We start from the raw sequence: 24,614 nt of genomic DNA on the forward strand, positions 1-24,614 counted from the left end.
GATTGTGTCATTGTATCCAACCCTCCTGGATCATTGCTCACAACACCAGACACTTGGTTGATTGTGTCATTGTACCCAACCCTCCTGGATCATTGCTCACAATATCAGACCCTACGTTGATTGTGTCATTGTACCCAACCCTCCTGGATCATGGCTCACAATATCAGACCCTAGGTTGATTGTGTCATTGTACCCAACCCTCTTGGATCATGGCTCACAATATCAGACCCTTGGTTGATTGTGTCATTGTACCCAACCCTCTTGGATCATGGCTCACAATATCAGACCCTTGGTTGATTGTGTCATTGTACCCAACCCTCTTGGATCATGGCTCATAATATCAGACCCTTGGTTGATTGTGTCATTGTACCCAACCCTCCTGGATCATGGCTCACAATATCAGACCCTAGGTTGATTGTGTCATTGTACCCAACCCTCTTGGATCATGGCTCACAATATCAGACCCTTGGTTGATTGTGTCATTGTACCCAACCCTCTTGGATCATGGCTCATAATATCAGACCCTAGGTTGATTGTGTCATCGTTCCCAACCCTCCTGGATCATGGCTCACAATATCAGACCCTTGGTTGATTGGGTCATCTTACCCAACCCTCCTGGATCATGGCTCACAATATCAGACCCTTGGTTGATTGTGTCATTGTACCCAACCCTCCTGGATCATTGCTCACAATATCAGACCCTAGGTTGATTGTGTCATTGTACCCAACCCTCCTGGGTCATGGCTCACAATATCAGACCCTGTGGGGGTTCTAGGTGAGATTTGCTCCCAAGCAACCTGTGTTGGTCCTAAGAGGCAACTTGATGGATTGGGTGGTCAGACCTTTTGACTGGTGTGTTGTGTGTTATCTTACATGGATCGTTGCTCACAATATCGATAAGTGAATTGTCTGTCCAGATTCAAAAAAAATTCAGACCACCATCATACAGCTGGTGCAGCGTTAACAACAAACAAACATACCTTTTAAAATGACATTAGTCACTTGAAATTTACGCCACAGTTTCATACCCGAGTCACGTTTCACACTTGGGTATGTTTGAAACAAAATGTGAAACAAAAATAGATAGGTACAATTTGTATTTGAACCACAATATACATGTTTCATTCTACATGATCCAATCACTGATCATTCACACATAACAGTCAACAGTATCACAAACCTGGCCAGTTTTTTTACATCATACCTTATGAAATATTCATGAAGACTTCATTTGTAGTATTCATGAAGAATCCGAATTGAAGTATTCATGAATCTTTATCAAAGTATTCATGAAGAATCCTTATTGAGATGTTCATGAAGAATCCTTATCAAAGTATAGATGAAGAATCCTTATTGAAGTATTCATGAAGAATCCTTATCGAGATTTTCATGAAGAATCCTTTTCGAGATTTTCATGAAGAATCCTTATCAAAGTATAGATGAAGAATCCTTATTGAAGTATTCATGAAGAATCCTTATCGAGATTTTCATGAAGAATCCTTATCGAGATTTTCTTCATGATGAAGAATCCTTATCGAGATTTTCATGAAGAATCCTTATCAAAGTATTCTCGAAGAGTCCTTATCAAAATAGCCATGAAAAATTCTTATGACATTCTTGAAGAATTCTCATTGAAGTATTCATTAAGTACCATTCTTTAAGAAATATTTCTAAAGTATCCTTTTCAAAATAGTCAGTATCCTGCTTCACAAAGTATTTCTTAGTATCCTTAGTTATGAAGTATTCATTAATTTTCCTCCCTTGTGAAGCATGAATTCATGAAGCAGCCTTCTCCACAAAGTAAGTATCCGCCACAAAGTACCCCCAAAGTATCCCACTTCACAGAGTGTCCTTCACATTACTCCAGCTGCCATTCCTGGAAAAAGTCATTTCCTTTATTGTCCACCACAATGAATGCTGGGAAATTCTCCACCTCCACCCGCCATATTGCCTCCATACCTGCAACACAACAGAGCTGGGTCACTGACAGAGAACGAGAAAACATGCATCAAACTTTGACTGGAACTATAACATATGGACAGAAAGAAAATGTTGCCCTCAAATTATTTGGCCTGTTGGTAGTCCTATCTAGTTGCACTGAAGTCATTCAATAACTCAAATTTTATAATGCATATCAAGTCAACAATTAATGAGTGCTTAATTATTTCTTAAAGCTGCAACAGCAATCTTGCAACTATTCACGGTGAAAGCAACTAATGATTATCTTCACCACCTAGAGACAGTATGTCGGCTTCACACATGGCACTGTTTGCATCCTCTAGGCCTGGATTAGAAATGGCTACCAGGTCATACAGCACAGTCTTCCAATGTATCAGTTTTGTATTTTCTCTACATTTTGACTGACAAGAGCTGGGACAATTTTTATCAAATGCCAAAGAGCTAGTTAGTGCGTTGGGTCCAAAGCCATTGTGAACATTGTTTCAGTTCCATTATGTTAGTTTAATGTTGCATCACATGTCGGTCGTTGGGCAGAAATGTGGTCACTCCTATACATTTAACATAGACTTCATTCCCCATAGCACCAAGATTGCCTAAGGCTCCACAAAGCATTAATAGTGTTATGATGATTATTACTTATGAAGACTTACGACTATCGTTTTATAGAAGGGGGCCCTGTTAGTGACTTACCAAGTTCAGGATATTCCAGGACTTCAACATTCTTGATGCAGTTCTCGGCCAAGATGGCTGCTGGACCCCCGATGGATCCCAGGTAGAAGCCTCCATGGCTCTTGCATGCTTTGGTTACCTGTGTGGACGTGGAGTTTGGTTACCAGTGTGGACATGGATATTGGTTACCTGTGTGGACATGGGATTTGATTACCTGTGCGGGAGTTTAGTTACCTGTGTGGGGGTTTGGTTACCTGCGTCAACATGGAGTTGGTTACCTGTGTGGACATGGTGTTTGGTTACCTGTGTGGACGCCGTGTTTGGTTACCTGTGTGGACATGGTGATTAGTTACCTGTGTGGACGTGGAGTTTGGTTACCTACCTGTGTGGGAGTTTGGTTACCTGTATGAATATAGAGTTTGGTTACCTGCGTGGACTTGGAGTTTGGTTACCTGTGTGGACATGTTGTTAGGTTACCTGTGTGGACATGGTGCTTGGTAACCTGTGTGGACATAGAGTTTGGTTACCTGTGTTGAAGTGGAGCTTGGTTACCTGTGTGGATGTGGTCTTTGGTTACCTGTATGGACATGGAGTTTGGTTACCTGTTTGGATGTGGAATTTGGTTACCTGTGTGGGCATGGAGTTTGGTTACCTGTGTGAACATGGAGTTTGGTTACCTGTGCGGACGTGGAGTTTGGTTACCTGCACGAGTTTGGTTACCTGTGTGGACATGGGGTTTGGTTACCTGTGTGGATGTGGTGTTTGGTTACCTGTGTGGACATGGAGTTTGGTTACCTGTGTGGACGTGGTGTTTGGTTACCTGTGTGGACATGGTGTTTGTTTACCTGTGTGGACATGGAGTTTGGTTACCTGTGTGGATGGGGAGTTTGGTTACCTGTGTGGATGTGGAGTTTGGTTACCTGTCTCGACATGGAGTTTGGTTACCTGTGTGGAAGTGGAGTTTGGTTACCTGCGTAGGAGTTTGGTTACCTGAGTGGACATGGAGTTTGGTTACCTGTGTTGGAGTTTGGTTACCTGTGTGGACATGGGGTTTGGTTACATTTTTCCATGAGCTAGATAAAAAGCAGTTCTTACTTAGAGAGTTTGTCCTTTCATCTCCATTGAAATTGATTAAAACCTTTTCAATTTCTAAAAGTTTATTTTATGAATCAAACTGTGAATTTAGCATTAAAGATTTGAGGTTTACAGAGGATGAACAAAGTTTATCACTATAGCTCACCTGGCGACTGCGGTTGCCCTTGGCCAACATGACCTTGCTGCCCCCTGCAGCTTGGAAGGCGTTCACATAGGAGTCCATCCTGCCTGCTGTCGTCGGCCCAAATGATCCACTTGCATATCCCTGGGTCATACACAATATACAATTTATCGTCAGTCCAAACAATCTGCTTGCATATCCCTGGATCATACACATACATTTTAGTAAAATCTAAATATTTTTTACATTTGTATACTTATCCTGCATTACTCCTTAATGCATTCACTGCTTACTTACGACAACTAGAAGGACAGCGCTGGGAAGGTCCTGGGTGAAGAAATAAAGTTGTTGTTCTCAAGTCCCAATCAGTGGCCTTCCGTCGCTGTCCTGTGACCTTGATGACACCTAAGGTCATCTTCACATCACTGCCTGTCGCCCAAGCTCTTAGAAAAACATACTTTTGAGGTTTCTGAAGCCAAAGTGGGGAGGCAAGTCTAACGACGGGTGGGCCTTAAGCGTAGTAATGCAGGATAAGTATACAAATGTAAAAAATATTTAGATTTTACTAAATTTTTTACTTATCCTGCATTACTCCTTAATGCATCTGTATCGGACGGTTTGGAGGTGGGTCAACCTTCAGAATACAGAAACCTCAATAATTCACACCCTGCAATACGACCCCATTTGGTCGATAAACCGTGAAGCGGAAAAGTTCAGACAAAAACGCCATTACGGTAGGGTTGTTCAAAAATCAAAAACATTGAACATAGGAATTAAAGAGAAATTCCCTATACACGCTTAGTAATAAAGAAAATAATAGCTATTCAGCTAATTCTTTACTTACTGCGTCATAGAGCCGTCGCTGACAAACAAGATTGTCTAATATTCTTCCACTGGTGGCGACTGAGTGACTGCACATGGAAGTTGACTGGCTCTGTATAGGGCGAGTTCATTATTTGCGTCAGTGGTTGGCAATCTGCAGGATAACAACCAGAGGGCCAAACTTCGAACGTCTTTGACATCCTCGAGAGTCACAACGCGAAGGTTATGACTAACGAAAATATGTGTCGAATCTCCAGAAATATCCTTCCGTGATTGTTCCAAAACCACAATTGCCGTGTTGAGCCCTGGTAAGGCTGACACCTTGAGATCTTGAGGGTAATTCGCTCTCGGCGAGTTCCGTTTGATGATCTCGTAGGCCTGAAGGATTACTGCGCGTAACCATATAGATATGGTGTTTGCGATTATGCGACTAACTTCTGTCGTGGACGAACCACGCCTTGTCTTGGAGCGTCGAATGAAAACTCGAACTGCTCGCACCGAGCCCAGGAGAACTTCACCATGTACGATTCCCACAATAGTCGATATCGGTGGGATGGTGAAGAACGGTCGGGTTGGCCTGGTAGTAGATTTTAGCAATAAAATCCCAGCATAACCCTAGATGTCCTGTTCCGTGCGTCCCATGCTCAAAACGGATCCGGGTTGAGTCGACCACATGTAGTTCGCTCACCCGTACCGCCATTGCTAATGCCAAGAGAAACCATTGTTTCCTTGGTGATGTCCAAGCTCCTCACAGCGATAGCCCGTTCGCGGAGCTCTCTATACTATACCGAGAGTGTAACGAAGGTGTCACGCGCTGGGAAGGAGCTTGAAAATGAGGATGCAATGAGGGGCTCGAAGGGGGCCCTCGCAAACCTCGAAGTACCACGTTCAAGTCCCAATCAGGTGGCTGGAACTTGGCCTTCTGATCCTCAAACCTGAATGAGCATAATATGGCCTGTAGTTCCGTGACCTTAATCACACTGTGATTTTCCGGAAACGGCCAACACTAAGATAATTGCAGCCAATTACGTAGTAATGGTGCTACCTTCCAAGTGTTTTTGGGTACGCAATGTAGGAGGTATTCCTCTAGGAATTGTGACGCAATCGTAGGGTCTTGATTCTTTTCTTCCCTGTAAAAAGTCTCAAGTGATCCCCACTTGTCATCGTCGTCTCTGGGAGAGTAACGATGAACTAAAGCTATAGCTTTGCTGCCCGTGTCGAAATAACCCTTCGCACTTAAACGCCTTTTAAAGACGAACCATGCGTGCAGACGTTGGGTGAGGCAATTTTCTGTTGAGGGTGGATGAGTAGGTTGGACCACTGTGAGAGGGGAAGTGAATCGTTTTAGATTTTTCCGAGCTTGACGAACTACCCTCTCGCCGGTTACCATGGTGCGACCAAAGGAGAGATCGAGATACCTTGTCTCCTTGATCCCCTGTAGCACCTTGGGAAGTAAAAGTGGTGGCAGAAGAGTGTTAGTTCTTTGCCCTTCCCAAGTGATACTGAACTCGTCCACCGCCCAAGTCTGCGGATCCGGCAACGGGGAGATATACGTCATGAGTTGGTGGCCTAGGCAAGTAATAAACAAGTCAATGTTTGGTTGCCTGAATTCCTGAAGCAGTAACTGGAATGCTTCTGTGAGAAATTTCCACTCAGTGGGAGCCACCCTGTCTGGACGTGATAAAGTATCGGCCAGTATGTTTCTACATCCGGGGATGTGCTGAACTATGAACCTTAGTCACAGCCGATCCACTAGATGGAAGAAATCTGAATGTCCTTAGAAGTGGAGAGTGGGAGTGTGTTGTTCCCCGATTGCACAGGCACCACACCGCAGTGCTGTTGTCTGTGGATATAGCGAGTCGGGCTAACTGTAGTTGATTCTGCCAATGTGATATAGCCAGAATTAAAGCTTCCAACTCCAAGTTGTTTATGTGCCACTTCCATTGTGCGCCGGGCCATAGCCCTGAGCTTATCTGGTCTTGTAAGTGAAGACTCCACCCCTGAAAGGGGACGTCCACAAACAGGTGTGTATTCGGGGAAAATCCGAATAAACAGACTCCGCAGACATTCAGCGCCACAAATTGAGGCTCTAGCTTAGTTGGTAAAGTGATGGCCTTGAGTGGATCCTGACTCCTGATGTAAGGGTTCAGGAAAAAAATTGAATTGGTCGCTGTTGTAAGCGGCCCATGCTAGTTAACTCCTGTGCCGAGGTGATTAACCCTAGCAACAATTGCCACTGGCGAAGTGTGTGTGGTTGGTGTAGAGTAGATGACAAAAGAAGTAGAAACTTGTGCCATCTGTCCCTCGGTACAGATAGGATATCCTGGTCTGTCTTAAACAGGTCTCCTATGAACTGAAGTCAATAGGAAGGAGAATACTCCCGACTTCGCCTCGTTGATTGTCTATCCCAGTTATTGACATGTGTTGATGATACAGTAGATCGCCCTCCATCTACGACTCGAACCAAGTGTTCGTCACGTGTAGATAGTTATTGGCTTCATTACTCCTGTAAATAGCCATAAGTGTCACTGACATGTCAAATGGGAAATACTACCATTGGTAGTGAACCCCAATGAACTGGACCTGAAAAGTCTACGGTTGGGATGGATAGTCGAGACTGATGAAGAATCAAACGTTCGTTGAACACAGAGATTGTGGATCATTCTCATCTTGTCTGGGTCCTTCATGAGTACCAGGTAGGTGTGAGGATAAAACCCCGGAGTAAAGACTGGGTTGTGAACCCACTCTACAGCTCTTCTTACCAACAGTATGTCTATGTTGGATTTTCCCAATCAAACTGTGGTCAACGGTGGGGTTAACTCTACCCTTATACGGACACCATGATATAGTGCGATAAGTACGAAATCGTCCTTGAGACTTGTCTCTGCCACTCCCTTTCTCAGTAAGGGAATGCTGGTCTTCCCTGAGAAACGCGCGTCTAGGCTTATAATTCCCTGACTTGGACTTTCCAAGCTTTTTGGGAACTTGACGTGCGTGTCTGCGATCTGTTCGTTGAACAGGGGAGTAGATGATCAAGGTTGACGTAATAGACTGCCCTTGAAACCAGCATCTCAGTTGGAAACGCTATAAAGTCTTGGGTGTAACGGTAATCACCGTCAGAACGGTCTCAAGATGAATTTTCCTGTGGTCAAACTGACGCTGTAGGAAAAACACCATAGTTTGGAAGTGATCTAATCAGATAGGGTTATCCTCTAATAGATTCTGATCCACTGCAAACATTGACGATATTGGTCGCTTAAATCACGGAGCAAATGTGAGTTTTGGAGAAGGCTTCCTCCAATGACCTCGTGGTGTCCCTCTTATTTACCCTGTTATCAGGGGAGGGCGTTACTGACACGAGATGGTCTGCTTCCCAATCGGGTACATGTGCTAAGCTGATCATGTGCCGGTTACGTAACCGAGTACACTGTAAGCCTTGGGCTAACGTCATTGTAGAGACCTTGATTGATACGCAGACGCTGCGCTCAGCGCAGGTCTGGAATGTTGGAACAGCGCTAAGCTGATCGTGCGTCACAGGAGCGCTTGGGTATCAGTCAGACGCTGCGCTCGGCGCAGGTCTATGCTGGATATGTTGGAACAGCGCTAATCTGATCGTGCGTCACTGGCGTGATAGGAGCGCTTGGGTATCAGTCAGACGCTGCGCTCGGCGCAGGTCTATGCTGGATATGTTGGAACAGCGCTAAGCTGATCGTGCGCCGATTGCGTAATAGAAGTGCTTTGGTTGTAGTCAAGTGCTGCGCTCGGCGCAGATAAATCAGACACAAAGCTCAAAAGTATTGACTGGATCAAGGCTTGTGTCTAATCTACCCCCATCATAGCATCTCGATACGCTGGTGCTGTCGCCGACGTCACAGATTATCATACATGTATCTGGAAGTGTCCGGCGGCTGCAAAAATAGGAGCAGTTACGATACTCACAAAATCCTCCGGTATTGTTGATTTCGGTGGATGGTGTACTTCTGCAATCACAGTCGTCATAATACCTGCCGATAATAACGGTTGGGTGGTAATGACAGAACCATATGTCATTCGCTATTCTGCGATAGTGACATTCCTCTCGTCTCACGACGGAATAACTGCAAAATATGATTGTGAGTAATCTGCTTTTATATAGTAAACTCGTTGGATTAGAGATTTACATAAAAATTACATTTTGAATTTTGGCGAGCACATCTACGTGCATGCCTATGACCGTGGATAAAGAGCTTTGGGCGATTATTCCACGACAATATGTACACCTAGCAAACATAATTATGTTACGCAATTAAACCATTGAAGAAATGGTACTGGAAGAATGCCGTAGAATTGAACAGTAATCTATCGGCAAAAATACGAATTGCAAGGGTATACAATATTTTTATATACGCAATTCAATGTAAACCAAGGCTATTTACATTTAGAGATTGGAGAGCACATCCGCGCGCAAACCAACCAATCGTGGATGATAATCTTGTAAGGTTTTTCCCACGACAATTAGTAAAATGCTCAAAGGTATGTTACGCAATGAAACCCTTGTTGATGAGATAATACTGGAAGAGTGCCGAAGAATTTGAACACTAATCTATCGGCAAATTTATGAGTTGCAAGGATATACAATATTTTTGTATGCGCAACCCAATGTAAACCAAGGGTATTTATATTTTCATTTAGGGTTTGGAGAGCACATCTGCGCGCAAACCAAACAACGTGGATGATAATCTTTGTAAGATTTTTCCCACGACAATTAATACCACGCTCAATCATAAGTTACACAATTACATATATATATGTATATTCAATGTCTGTACATATAGAGTAGGGAAAGGGCCACCTAAGTTGGATAACTTTTGCCCAATCCCGTTGACCATATATGTCAATAAAATATGTTTAAATTAAACACAATTACGCCATTGTTGATGAGGCGGTACTGGAAGAATGCCATAGAATTGAACAATAATCTATCGGCAAAAACTACGAGTTGCAAGAGTATACAATAGTTCATATACGCAACTCAATGTAAAACCAAAAATACCAACAAAAAACTATTTAATCGCATAAACATAGGTACGCAATAAAAGAATTGTTGATGAAGCGGGACTGGAAGAAAGCCGTAGATTTGATATTAATCTATCGGCAACCATATTTTTAACGAGTTGAAAAAGTATACAATAATTTTAGTATACGCAACTCACTGTTACGCCAAAGCTAGTAATATTTAAGAACATAAGAATATGTTATACATACGTAGCTGAGAATTGTAAACAATATGACTACCTTGGCAGGCAAACGATTGTAACACAATTCAAAATGGCGGCGAACAACAATATTTTGGCGGGAAAAAAGACAAGCGTCTTTTCACGCCTAATTAATTCACATAAAACTACACAACATGGTGAAAGTAATATGAAAAGAATACATCGTCCATCGCAGATCAATTTTTAAGATTGTAGACAAACTGAAGGTCTAAAATTAATCCAAAAGGAGAGCTCCGCTTGGACACGTCCTAGCTGTGCTGCGACAAGCAGTGATGTGAAGATGACCTTAGGTGTCATCAAGGTCACAGGACAGCGACGGAAGGCCACTGATTGGGACTTGAGAACAACAACTTTATTTCTTCACCCAGGACCTTCCCAGCGCTGTCCTTCTAGTTGTCGTAAGTAAGCAGTGAATGCATTAAGGAGTAATGCAGGATAAGTAAAAAATATACATGTCTGGGTCATACACAATATACCAGCTGTCATTGGCTCAAACGATCCGCTTCCATATCCCTGGGTCATACACATACAATATAAATGTCTGGGTCATACACAATATACCAGCTGTCATTGGCTCAAACGATCCGCTTCCATAACCCTGGGTCATACACATACAATATAAATATCTGGGTCATACACAATATACCAGCTGCTGTCGGCCCAAATGATCCGCTTGCATATCCCTGGGTCATACACATTCAATATAAATGTCTGGGTCATACACAATATACCAAACCCAGATCAACATGCAATGAAAGAATCGCTGTACAATGGCTACTAATTTTGACAAGGTTTACATTCCAGAGTTGCCCCCCTTACTTTTGGTGTTTTGGCAGGACCGGCGTAGTAGACTGGGTGATCCTTCATATACTGCGGCATCTCTTCCCCCTTGTCTAACCTCTCCTGCAGCTTGGCGTGGGCGATGTCCCGCGCAACCACCAGTGTCCCCGTCAGAGTCAGGCGAGTTTTGATTGGATACTGGTCAAGTTGTTGCAGCACTTCACTCATTGGTCGGTTCAGATTCACCTGTAAAACATGTATTCAAGATGGGCAAGGTAGTACTGGGGAATAGGTCAGTTGGTTGCTATTAGTTGGTTATATTATAACCCAAACAACATAAAATCAGTAAAATCATAAAAATATACTTTTGACAATCCTCCAAACTGCTACTAATTTTATCATTTATGGAAAAAACTCCTAATTGTGTTTTCACACAAACGGCTATTAATTTATATTGACATTATCGACAAACTTATTAGTTCTTTGAAGGATGAAACCACTACCATTTGCAAAATGAAAGCTGCTCAATCACATGACTTCGGAGTCACCAGTGGACACCCCTGATCACCACACTCTTCTCCTCACATTTCACTGCAAATATTTGTGGGTTTACAAAGATGACAGAGTCTGTTTGAAACTAGTGTCACCCCATCAAGTACAAATACTAGTCCTGGCTTCTTTGTTAAATAAGTGAAATATGAGTGTGGTCACATGGTTTTGGTGTACATGCATGGCTCAGGGGTGTGTTCAGGTGAGCTTTTTTTGCTGTCCTCTAGGAACACAGTTCAGGAAGTTTCAACTACCATTCAGAATGAGATGAAATAAGCAATTAGTATCAGTCTGGATAAGGTAAAATAATAATTTTGTTAGCATCATTTTGTGATATGAGAAGGCAGTCTGGGATGAAGGGCAGATAACTCTGATTGGTAACCAAGGGAAAGGGGTTCCAGGTGTAGGCACGTTTTGGGTTCTGTGTTCACTCTCCTACCCAGAGTTCCATGCCGCCGGCAGCCAGCCAGCATAGTACCTCTGCCACAGGCCAGCGCCATGTGACGATTCGTCACATCTTTCACAGTCCATTCAAGATATTGAATATGCTTTTCATCCGTTTCATGTTTGACAAGTCTACACATTTTCATAAACAAATGTCAAAGAATGGTTACGGTTCATTAAGAAAGTATCCTAATACATGAAAATCTACTTGTTTTTGCGTAGTTATCCTTTGTTTACATTGGTTATACGGCTCCACGTGCTTTCATCAAAGCCCAATGGACAGCTGGCCATACGGTCACTTGCTAAACAATATGCAAAGCGCCCCCAAATACTTGCATTAGTCCGTTCTATACAGATTTCTGAAAAAGCGTGTTTGTTTACAATAAGAGAAAAGTCCGGTCACGTGATATGCAAATTAGCCTGTGGCAGTGGTGTTATGCTGAGTAACCACTGCGCCGGAGTGTGTTCTGTGTTATATGATCGAAGTGAAGAAGGAAATTGCAATGTCTTGTGTCAGGTCAGCAAATAATATTTTTATTAATTTTCCGTTATTGGTAAGTTTTTATCATCACAGTTTCTTTTGTTTTTGAGTATAGCCGTCTGATACAATGTCTTGACCTTACCTGCACGACCTCGCCTCCAAGGTCCTTTGTCTCGATCTCTGGAAGGTACTTGATGGGATCAATCTCAAGCTGTTCTAGAAACACGCCCTCTTCCGTTATTTTGCCAAGAGCCTAAAGCAGAAACAATATTTCTTAAAGAGGATATATATATATATATATGTAACTTTCTGAGAAATATCACTTGCTACTTCAGTAAATCTGACTGAATCTGGTTTCATCAACAACAAGACAGAGGGACCCAAATGGGGATTCGAACCTAGGTCTTAGTTGTTACAAGCAAACACCTTAACCACTAAGCTACCTAACCACCCCCAACACTAACAAGCTCACCTGTCTGTCTGCTGAACATGACACTCCAATACCAACAGGACAGGAAGCTCCATGTCTCGGTAGGCGGATGACTCGGACATCGTGACAGAAATATTTGCCTCCAAACTGTGCCCCAATCCCCATTTTCTGTGTCAGTTTGTGGATTTGCTGCTCAAGTTCAAGGTCGCGGAAAGCTCGGCCATGGTCATTGCCTGATTAATCAGAAGGAAATGAATGAATTATAAATCATGTTATGATATTCACTTATTTTGGGGGGCACAGATGGACCAATCGTCTAAGGCAGAGTTGTGTCACTGGGGCAAGTCAGAAACCTATGATCGTGGGTTCGAATCCCCGTTTTCTAGGTTTGTCAGCACCACAACCATAAAGTATAAAATAATTAATCATGTTATATTATTTACTTATTTGTAGGGGGCACGGATGGCCACGTCGTCTAAGGCATCACAATTCACAATACAGTGTTGCGTCCCTTGGGCACACCAGAACCTATTATTGGTTCGAATCCCAGTTTTCCTCGTATCTGTTTCTAGGCTTGTCAGCACTATACCCATGTTCGTCGGTTTCACCAAGGTGGTAAACTTCCTAGACCTGCATCGCTTTAGGCTTTCCTCTCACATTAAGCTGACACGCCTTGATATAACTGGAATAATGTTAAAAGCAGCGTTAACCCCAACTCACTCACTCTTTGTTAAATAAGTGAAATAAGAGTGTGGTCACATGGTTTTGGTGTACATGCATGGCTCACTCACCCACCCACCCACCCACCCACTCACTCACTCACTCACTTGTGAGCCCATCAAGAGTGTGGATAATGAGTGAGTGAGTGAGTGAGTATGGTTTTACGCCGCTTTTAGCAATATTCCAGCAATATCACGGCAGGGGACACCAGAAATGGGCTTCACACATTGTACCCATGTCGGGAATCGAACCCGGGTCTTCTGCGTCACGAGCGAATGCTTTAACCACTAGGCTACCCGACCGCCCCTGTGTGGATAATGAATTTACCTGTTTAGGGAAGTGTGTTCACTACTGTCTTGTAGCAAGGCCTATCATATGATACCAGACATAAAATACTGCCTTCCATACACATAAAACTGAGATTAGACGCAAAAGAATTGGCTGTTGGAATCATTAAAACTACTTCAATTGCACTCATTTACTTTTAACTGACATGTTCTATTCTAATAATAAAAAGAAGTTTGCAGTCAGGTTTTTGTCAACCCCAAAAGATTATTGCCCAAAGTCCCCGGTCCCCACGGACAGACAGAACAATGTCTCGGATAACGTATGGTCACCTGATGAGGGGAGTGTGTCCAGGTAGCGTGTCGAGGCCAGCTTGACTGTTTTCAGCGTGAGTTCTGCTGACGTTCCTCCGATAACAATGGCCAGATGATAGGGAGGGCAGGCTGCTGTACCTAATGTCTGACCAAAGAATAGCAAATAACATTTTGCAATGGAGGCGTCTTTTAATCCTCGAATTACCATGTTTAACACACTGTCATCAAATTTCTGATGAAATGCCCAACCTGCAAAGCAGATCAGCATGGGACTAATTGGGACCCCGTGAAATGTCATTCAACAAAACACTTCAAGCAGCATGAAACTTTAATAATCTTTCTTTTAAATAGGGTCTGGTCATTTATTAAACAGATGGGTGGGTTGGTGGGATTGCTCTCAGGACTGTGTAATGTTGTACGACAAAAACCCATCACAAATGTCCTCCACATGTCTACCATGAAACATTTTGAAAGCATAACTAAGGCCTTGACTGCTGAAACCCTGATAAAACAACTTTTTGGAAAAATAAGGTATGACATTCTTTGAAATATTTGTAGAAAGGGCATGCTGTGAAATGAAGACACCAAAAGCTGGAGAGAGAGAGCGAAGATTTTACTCTCTGTACCCCTGTCATGCTTGTAGAGGTCCAAACCCAGATATTTTGCTACCCAAATTATCTGTCATAAACTTATAGTTTTGTGAGAATTAATGAGGTACCATATTTGACGTAATAAGCGCCCCGCTCTAATAAGCGCCCACAGCAATATTTGCTAATATATTGGCTAGTGAACAATCACAATTAGCACAAGACTTATTTATTCGTGTATAATACGCACTCGTGTGTTATATGCACCCTTAATCATGGGCAATTAAATTCTGGAAAAATATATCTGTCGTTTATAAACATTTCAGGGTGTCAGCATAAGTCACGAAATTTTTCTTTTAACCCTGTTTTTTTTCACCAAAATAATATTCTAATAAGAGCCCCCTACTTCTAATTTTGAGAGCGCCCTAGGCGCTTCTTACATCAAATACGGTAAATATGATCGCTCACTTTGAACACTGTCACACAAATAAAGACAAAGATGCATTAAAAACTGAAGAAAGAGAAACAACATCAAAATGGCTTGGGGCATCTCTGTACAGTCCTTACATTTTTTTATTACTAACCTTAATTTTTTCATCGACAAACTTCATAAGTCTTTCAGGATTTAGCAAAGCTTTTGTTTGTTGATAGAGAAAAGTCTTATTTGCTGAGCCACCTCCCTTGGCCATAAACAGGAAGTCGTACTGAGAGGAGTCAGTGGCGTACAGCTCGATCTGGGCCGGCAGGTTTGTCTTGGTGTTGACCTCGTTAAACATGTCCAGTGGCGCCACCTAGGAGGATATTCATGTTTGTACAGGGGGTGAAATTCCTTGTATTAGAGTGCCAATAGCTTGGTCAGAATCAATGGGACTGTGAAATAGCGAAACTGAGAAGTAATATATTTTAACACAAAATGATCATTTAATGATGCCATAAATGAACTTCCGTACAAGTTAACTTGATGAACACATGAAAATGAACCTAAACCTGTTAATACAGAAATTGAGGAAAAGAAAAGGAAGGGGCTGGAGTAATTGCACTGATTTCCTCAAAGCCTGTGATGTCTTAAAGTTCCTCCATGTATTTCCACTCCCAAAACATATCTGCCAGACATCAAGACAAGTTCTTTAGATCCAACAAGTATCCCTGTCACAGGATTGTACAACTACCAGTGAATGATCCATCTATGGTTCGCAATTACCTCAAATATGACCTTGACCTTTGATGGACATAGCACCAACACTTTCTGTGATAGGACTTGTAAAGATACAAGCCACAAAAACATGTAAACTGACCTTGACCGTTGACTTATTTGGACCAATACAGGGCGCCATCCTAGAGAAGGTATATGCCAAGCATAATGATAAATGCCTTAATATATTTTGAGAAAGTCTCATGACCTTGACCTTTGACCTTCTCATGACATTTTGCCCAAAGAATACCCCAGTGTCATTTGAAAAAATAAGTCTGAATGTCAATAATCTCTGTGTACTAGACAACAGAAATATAATCGACAGTTCCAGCAGAGCTTAAATTCCAACAAATCCTTCACGAGGCTGCTTATTTGAACCAAGTAGTTCATTGTGTTGAAGATGGATATTCTAGTTGTTGGCACAACTCTTACAAAGGGCACACTTAAATATTTTTATGGGTCCCCTGTGGCAAACTTGAAACATATACTGTAAAACAGGAAATTAATGCGAGCAGGGTCGGAGGGTCGGAGGGTCGCATTAATTTTATGCGCATTAATTTTTCAAATAACAAAGTCACCTACACAAAGTGAAGTTGAGTAGTGGTCAGTTCACATCCTGTCAAGCAGCCCAGATTGGCGCCAGCCACGAATTATCCGATCAGTGTCCCTTACGAGCTTGTCAAGAGCAGACACGAGCCAACGCGCATGAATGGGTTTCATGACACTAATCCGCAGGTCAACAGGTGTGTGAGGATTGCTCAAAACGTCATTTGAAACAAACGAAGCGTTTTCAGGTAAGGCTTTTATTTACGTAGGTTACATTAATTAAAATAACACAGAACATAAATCCAGCGCATAAATTTTTAGGAAAGGGTATGGGCACTCGCATTTTTAAAATGCGCCTTTATGTCTAAAGTCAAGAGCTCGCATTATTTTCATGTCGCATTAAATTCCTGTTTTACAGTACCTTTTTATCCCTGAATCAATTATTATTACATGAATACAGCCTGTACATACTAAATAAATTCATTTTCCCTGTTGATTAAGTGTATTACGTCCTTATCATGTAGAACATGTATCGTCACGTACCATCTCAACGTCAGAGATCCACAACCAGGTTGCCTTCAGAACTATTCAAGCAGTGCCAAACTAAACATTGCTCTACTCACTCAGAAGAAGTGAATTTGATAGAACCATTTCTACCACAGAAACTCACCATACACTTGAATCCTACACATAGAAATCCCTCTGCCAGTAGTTGGGGCGGTCGGGTAGCCTAGTGGTTAAAGCGTTCGCTTGTCGCGCCGAAGACCCGGGTTCGATTCCCGACATGGGTTCAATGTATGAAGCTGATTTCAGGTGTCCCCTGCCGTGATATTGCTAAAAGCGGCGTAAAACCCTACTCACTCACTCTGCACTTTATTACTTGTAACCCTTCCAGGTAAAAACAGGTCCCTAGACACCCATGCTGGTCGTTAGATGTGACTTAAAGGATCAGGTGGTCAGACTCGGTGACTTGGTCGATAGTGTGACAGCATACCCTGACAGCCTGGGCTGATTCTCACAATACCCTTCACCAGATTGTCTGATTATAGCTGGAATATTGCTGGTTGCAGTGATAAACATCAAATAAAACAAACAAATATTACCTGTGAATACCTGAGGTTCCTCTTGGTGTACGTGTTGTAGATTCCCCTGGAGAGAGCATCCTCATCCCTCCCCTCCGTCCACACGTACTGACCTTTCTTACCTGGGGGCCAATAATGGAAGATGTCACTGCATCATGCCTTAACATGACCTGCTACAAGTCCTAAGACAACCTTGTCTATTTTGCACCTTACATCTTACAGGGCAACTAAATTGACAGAGGAATAGAAATTACCAATTACTGTTACCATTGTTACAAGACCTGTTTTACCTAATTGAGAACCCCTTTCAAACGACAACAATTATAATAATAAAAAGAAGAACACATAGAATAGGAAATAATACATGAGGGTTCAATGGTGGAAGGGAGATAACTCTTTCACAACTATACCTTGTCAACTTCATTCCAAATGCTATTCATATTTGATTGGTATATAGCAAACATGATCGTCAAATAGTACACTAATTCAAACTACTCACATCTTCAAATGATTCAAAGTATCAGCAGAGTCAAGACATAAGTAAACAAATGTTATTGCACGTTGAAACCTAACAATGGAATACTCAGCCATTTTCGTTGATACTGAACTGATGTTCCTCCTAGCTTTCACCTACCGATGCAGATAGCTGTTCCCGTATCCTGGCAACCAGGCAGAACCATCCCAGCAGCAACATTTGCGTTCTTCAGCAATTCAAGAGCCACAAACTTGTCATTACTGGAGGCTTCAGGATCTTTCAGGATATTCGACAGTTGCTAGGATACAAAAAACAAAACAATTAACCATTAGTTTATGTGATTTTCATGCAGAGAGGCACAGCAATTGAGTTAAATATCAGATTTTAACCAGACAGCCCAAGTTCACTGCTGATAAGTGATGTTTTCAGTCCATGTCAAAACTTCGCCCCGATTATGTTTCTAGGTTTGTCAGCACCATACCCGGGCTCGTGAGTTTCACGGAAGTGGTAAACGTCTGAGACCTGCATCACTTCGAGCTTTCCTCCCACATTAAGCCGACACGCCGTGATATAACTGAAATACTGTTAAAAGCGGCGTTAAACCCAACTCACTCACTCTCTCACCCACGTCAAAACACAGTAATTATAAGTAGACTGAAATATACAGGCTACCTATCATAACAACAAAATACCCATCTTCCCGAGGCAAGAGAGTTCAGCAAGGGTAGAAAATGGACTTTATAGTCAGTTAACTCACTTGCCTCGGGAAGATGCAAAATACCCACCTCATACCTTTAACATAGAGATAGCTGCATCAGTGACATTGCACAGGGGTTTATCTAGGCCTACTCAGAGACCGATATTCAGCCCCTGCAGCAAATGTCGCTGCTAATTCCCAAATTGAAACAAAAAGATTTCTTTACTCATGCCATTGTTATAACTAATGTTCTGGCTTGAACAAAAACAACATTAAAAACAACATTAATTCCAGATTTGCCTACCAAGGGTTGAACAAAACAACATTAATTCCAAATTTGCCCACCAAGGGTTGAACAAAATAAACATTAATTCCTAATTTGCCCACAGAGGGTTGAACAAAACAACATTAATTCCAAATTTGCCCACCAAGGGTTGAACAAAAACAACATTAATTCTAAATTTGCCCACCAAGGTTTGAACAAAAACAACATAAATTCCAAATTTACCCTTCAAGGGTTGAACAAAACAACATTAATTCCAAATTTGTCCACCAACATGGTCACCAAGGGTTGAACAAAAACAACATTATTTCTAAATTTGCCCACCAAGTTTTGAACAAAAACAACATTAATTCTAAATTTGCCCACCAAGGGTTGAACAAAACAACATTAATCATGTTAATTCCAAATTTACCCATCAAGTTTTGAACAAAAACAACATAAATTCCAAATTTGCCCACCAAGGGTTGAACAAAACAACATTAATTCCAAATTTGCCCACCAAGGGTTGAACAAAACAACATAAATTCCAAATTTGCCCACCAAGGGTTGAACAAAACAACATTAATCATGTTAATTCCAAATTTGCCCACCAAGGGTTGAACAAAACAACATAAATTCCAAATTTACCCATCAAGGGTTGAACAAAACAACATTAATTCCAAATTTGTCCACCAACATGGTCACCAAGGGTTGAACAAAACAACATAAATTCCAAATTTACCCATCAAGGGTTGAACAAAACAACATTAATTCCAAATTTGTCCACCAACATGGTCACCAAGGGTTGAACAAAACAACATTAATTCCAAATTTACCCTTCAAGGGTTGAACAAAACAACATTAATTCCAAATTTGCCCACCAAGGGTTGAACAAAACAACATTAATTCCTAATTTGCCCACCAAGGGTTGAACAAAACAACATTAATTCCAAATTTGCCCACCAAAGGTTGAACAAAAACAACATTAATTCCAAATTTGCCCACCAAGGGTTGAACAAAACAACATTAATTCCAAATTTACCCATCAAGGGTTGAACAAAACAACATTAATTCCTAATTTGCCCACCAAGGGTTGAACAAAACAACATTAATTCCAAATTTGCCCACCAAAGGTTGAACAAAAACAACATTAATTCCTAATTTGCCCACCAAGGGTTGAACAAAACAACATTAATTCCAAATTTGCCCACCAAAGGTTGAACAAAAACAACATTAATTCCAAATTTGCCCACCAAGGGTTGAACAAAACAACATTAATTCCAAATTTACCCTTCAAGGGTTGAACAAAACAACATTAATTCCAAATTTGCCCACCAAAGGTTGAACAAAAACAACATTAATTCCAAATTTGTCCACCAACATGGTCACCAAGGGTTGAACAAAAACAACATTATTTCTAAATTTGCCCACCAAGTTTTGAACAAAAACAACATTAATTCTAAATTTGCCCACCAAGGGTTGAACAAAAACAACATTAATTCCAAATTTGACCACCAAGGGTTGAACAAAACAACATTAATTCCAAATTTGCCCACCAATGGTTGAACAAAACAACATTAATTCCAAATTTGACGACCAAGGGTTGAGCAAAACAACATTAATTCCAAATTTGCCCACCAAGGGTGTTTAGTTTGGATTCCCAGATCCATCTCTCATGTCTAATATTCTCCCTGTCACTATTCCCATCTTGCACATCTAATGTTTAAAATCTGTGGAAAAAAAAATTGGAATAAGTTAGGAAACAGAAACTTGATGTCACAGTTTCACCTGGAGATGTCCGGGTCGAAGGAGATGGGAAATGTCAATCATGGCGGTCTCAGCCAGCAAGGTCAAGGCTGCAGGCTCTACGTGAAGAACCTTTCTTCCCTTCACATCAAACGTTGAAACATTATCACCTACGAAGATGAAAAAAATAGCATTGTCACCAAATTCGCATAACATGTTCAAGAACAAAATCTCCCAGGAAGAGAATTGATCCCTGAAGATCCAGGGTAGAATAGGTCCTCACCAACCCATGCTTGCCGTAAAAGGTGACTATGCTTGTCCTAAGAGGCGACAAACGGGATCGGGTGGTCAGGCTCACTGACTTGGTTGAAGCATGTCATCATATCCCAATTGCAAGGATCAATGCTCTTCAAATTAATCACTGGATTGTCTGGTCGAGACTTGATTACTTACAGATCGCCTTCATATAGCTGGAATATTGCTGAGTGCGGGGTTTAAACAACAAACAAAAACAAAAGGGAGGGAATTGAAAGAGACTTGGAAGAGAAATTGTTCAATTAGTCAATGCGAGTTTATGTCATATAAGTAAAGAGTAAGTATTTATGATTTGGTAGAGCTTGTAGAAACTAATTAATTTTAACTGCTAGAACTTTACAATGAATTCATTTTTAGTTTTAGTCTAATTTTACATAAATTCAATCCACCCTGTTCAATGGATACCGTCCTTGGGTACCATAGGAGGACTGGTGTTGGTTTCATGCAAAGTCTCAGATCATTCTTTGAACTTGACAACCAAGCAGATAAAATCTAACCAAACTTGATAAAAACAATTAAACTTTTAAAGACAAACCTGATAATTTTTTCCACGGGACTTCTGTTTTCTTCTCATGTTCAAAGATGTCCTGGTAGAAGAATGGCTTGACATCAGCAGCCGCTGCTGCTTGTATGCCGCTTGTCTGTATCTGTCGCAGGTGCTTGTGAAGAACTAGCCACGCCCCCTGCAGGGCACGACCTCTCATCCCTGACCCAAGCATCTAGTAACAAACAGCCCTTAGATGAAACTTGTTCAGTGTAGGAATTCAGTGAGAGAATGAGCCTCAATAAGAGGTTATAGGTTTCGGTCAAACCACATCCTCGATTATCAAGTGTCTCTCCATTCTATTATTAATACCGTATGCGACGTAATAAGCGCCCAGGGTGCTCTCATAATTAGAAATAGGGGGCTCTTCTTAGAATATTATTTTGGTGAGAAAAAAACAAACAGTTGAAAGATAAATTTCGTGGTTTATTGTGATAGCCTGAAATGTTTATGTACGACATATATTTTTCCAGGATTTAATTGCCCATAATTAAGGGTGCATATAACACACGAGTGTGTATTATACGTGAATAAATAAAATAAGTCTTGTGTACATTGATCAATCGGAAGGGGTGCTAACTGGGATTGTTCACTGGCCAATATATCAGCAAATATCGCTGTGGGCGCTTATTACAGCGAAAGCTTATTACGTCAAATACTGTACCTGACTTTCACTTTGTGTGAGTTCATTGGAGTATAACCCATAGATTGAGGGCCAAACTGTATCAATGTCGGAGCTTGCAAAAAAATGGTGGATGGATGGGAGCTTAGGCATGAGGGTGGGTAAATGGGCGGGAGTATGGGTGGATGTGTGGGTGAGTGTGTGGTTGGCTGAGTGGGTGTGTGGGAAGATGTTTGGGTGAGGGGGTTGGGGTGGTGGGGTGAGTGGGTGGATGTGTGGATGGCTGATTGGATGTGTGGGTGGATGGGTATGGGGGGATGAATGTAGAATTGTAAGTAAAGTAGTGTTATATAGTGTGCTGATATGCTATTTTAGCACTATGTGCTTATAATGTGTATTTTTTTGTTTTAATTTATGTCTCATAGGCCATGTTGGCCAGGGAGTGTACATCATTGTATTCACTTTTGTAACTTTGTGACTGTGCACTGTGGGACAAACAAATAAATGAATTTTCTTCTTCTTCTATAAACACTTACTTTTGACATATCCACTATTCAAGATTACAGTGATTAATCAATTAATGTATTTTCAGTTAATCCTTTTTTTGTAACTCATCTGATGATTCCTCTCTTGCTGTGCTGCCATGTGTATATAACATAACAAGTAATGTATTCACTACTTCAGACCTTGATTTATAAGCCAATCTGAGATTGAATAATTACCCCAGACACAGGAAATTCCAAATGGGAACTTTTGTCATGTAATCTGAGTGGTGCTACCACTAATTATACCTGTAATACATTCATTAACTGAGCATCAAGTGAATGATGGCAAATACACAGGTGTAGGAGTGAGTGAGTGAGATGTGTTTAACGCCGCTTTTAACAGTATTCCAGTTATATCACGGCGTGTCAGCTTAATGTGGGAGCAAAGCCCCAAGTGATGCAGGTCTCAGACGTTTATCACTTCGGTGAAACCCACGAGCACGGGTATGGTGCCGACAAACCTAGAAACATTATCGGGGCGAACCGGGATTCGAACCCACAATCATAGGTTTCTGGCGTGTCCACAGGACGCAACTCTGCACAGCAAATCGCGGCGCCTTAGACGACTGGGCCATCCGTGCCTCCCACAGATGCAGGATTATATCATGAAACATGGATGAAAACAAGGGATTAGTAATTGTTCTATTATATGCAATTTAGAAACTGAAAAATAAGGTGTTTTGAGTATATAAACTGAACTTCATTGTTTCAAAAATAATGCGGACACATATTTGCTGTATACAAATGTGGTTCTCAGGAATTATTTCTTTTGCATTTCCATGGCAACATGTTGGACTTCAAACTCGTAAAATGTTTGTCATTTCTTTGAATTATGCAAGTGCCGAAATGATGGGTTTTGCAATTGAGGTATTTTTTTAAGATTTTGCATTAACAAGTTGAACAAAGGTTCAAATGAGGGTTTCATTTTAGTCATATGTCATACTGTCAGTTGTATTCACAAATCTTTTTTTTTTTGGTAAAATGAGGTATACGACAGTAATGACATACATTGTTTGATTTATGCACATATCTAAAAAGGCGGGGGATATTGATGACTTTATCTTCTTGTTCAGTTACATCTGATAATGTGATATTTAATAGTACACAATAACTATATGCAATGGGGGCTTCATATAAATCAATTGCTTATTTCCAATAGTATAGATCTATTGACAGGACATGACTAAATATCAAGCTATGAAACACAGAAATACGATCCAAATCAATCTCAGTCATCGTATTATCAAAGCAATCCAAAATTGCTTTTACTGCGGGGATACTTTTATTTATCAAACTATAACCATCATAACAGTCAGGGCTATTTCCAAATAACAACAACCGATGAGCTTCCATGGTGTTTGTGTTTAGGTTGAAGAAATTAATTAACATGCGTCCCTTGTAATATCAAAATCATCATAGATCACAGGTAACCAATAAGTGTTCTGGAATGCGTATAGATATTGCCTCAAAGTTTATTTGAATTGTCCTTAGGGTAGCCGAGTCATGTGTCACGCTATATTGCGTTAGCAAGCAAATCGAGTCATGGCAGCGAGGAAGCCCCAGCATGCAGTGTTAGACAGGCGTTTAGAAGGCAGGTGTTAGTCCCCCTTTAAACTTTAAAGGTGTAAACATATCATGCTTAGTGAGTTAACTTGTTTGGTGACACTCGTTCGTTTGGACTACTTTCGTGTGACATTACATATGCAATCAAAATAATTTCGAATTCCTAAAAAAAAAGAATGAATACAGTAGGCCCAGACTGGGTTCTCAAACATGTTTAAATAACAACATAGGGCCTAATAAAGTAATATGATAATATCGTCGCGAAAAATAACGCAGAGAAACATTTCCCGATTCTTTTACTTTCAAGTTGTAACATTAAAAAAGTCATTAGACAAGCAACATATTGCACTTATTGTATTTCATCGGACTTATTACAACGAAAAACTCGCATCTATGATTGCATTAAACGTCCCTGCTTATTGACATTAATCTTGAACATACTACCTTCTCACACTTGTCCTTGATCGAAAATTGATTGAAGGGAGGCAACTCCACGTGAAGGTCAAAATCGGAA

At 41.2% G+C, this 24,614-nt stretch overlaps 1 protein-coding gene across 1 annotated transcript; it reads right to left on the reverse strand.

Moving 5' to 3' along the window:
• Positions 1-1,082: 1,082 nt before the first annotated feature.
• LOC124112719 (fumarate hydratase class I, aerobic-like) lies at positions 1,083-24,590 on the reverse strand. Its single transcript, XM_046472843.2, has 13 exons — positions 24,545-24,590; positions 21,362-21,545; positions 20,554-20,681; positions 17,966-18,104; positions 17,353-17,453; positions 15,096-15,302; positions 13,943-14,069; positions 12,648-12,838; positions 12,318-12,428; positions 10,741-10,947; positions 3,869-3,988; positions 2,650-2,767; positions 1,083-1,959 (listed from the first exon to the last, which is right to left on the reverse strand). The coding sequence occupies exons 2-13, from the start codon at positions 21,543-21,545 to the stop codon at positions 1,859-1,861; spliced, it is 1,734 nt and encodes a 577-aa protein (XP_046328799.2). The 5' UTR covers positions 24,545-24,590; the 3' UTR covers positions 1,083-1,858.
• Between the last annotated feature and the right edge of the window lie 24 nt (positions 24,591-24,614).

Source organism: Haliotis rufescens, unplaced genomic scaffold (genome assembly GCF_023055435.1).
Source record: "Haliotis rufescens isolate VD_foot unplaced genomic scaffold, xgHalRufe1.0.p SCAF_105, whole genome shotgun sequence".
In the NCBI taxonomy this organism is placed as follows: Eukaryota; Metazoa; Mollusca; class Gastropoda; order Lepetellida; family Haliotidae; genus Haliotis; species Haliotis rufescens.

What these genes read in the sequence shown, in the direction of transcription:
- LOC124112719 (XM_046472843.2), bottom strand. Translation starts at nt 21,545, where the DNA reads ATGCTTGGGTCAGGGATGAGAGGTCGTGCCCTGCAGGGGGCGTGGCTA. An exon ending in GGGAACAGCTATCTGCATCG is followed by an intron (nt 17,454 to 17,965) that starts GTAGGTGAAAGC and finishes ATTGGCCCCCAG; the next exon opens with GTAAGAAAGGTCAGTACGTG. An exon ending in TTGGAGGCGAGGTCGTGCAG is followed by an intron (nt 10,948 to 12,317) that starts GTAAGGTCAAGA and finishes CATGTTTTACAG; the next exon opens with GTGAATCTGAACCGACCAAT.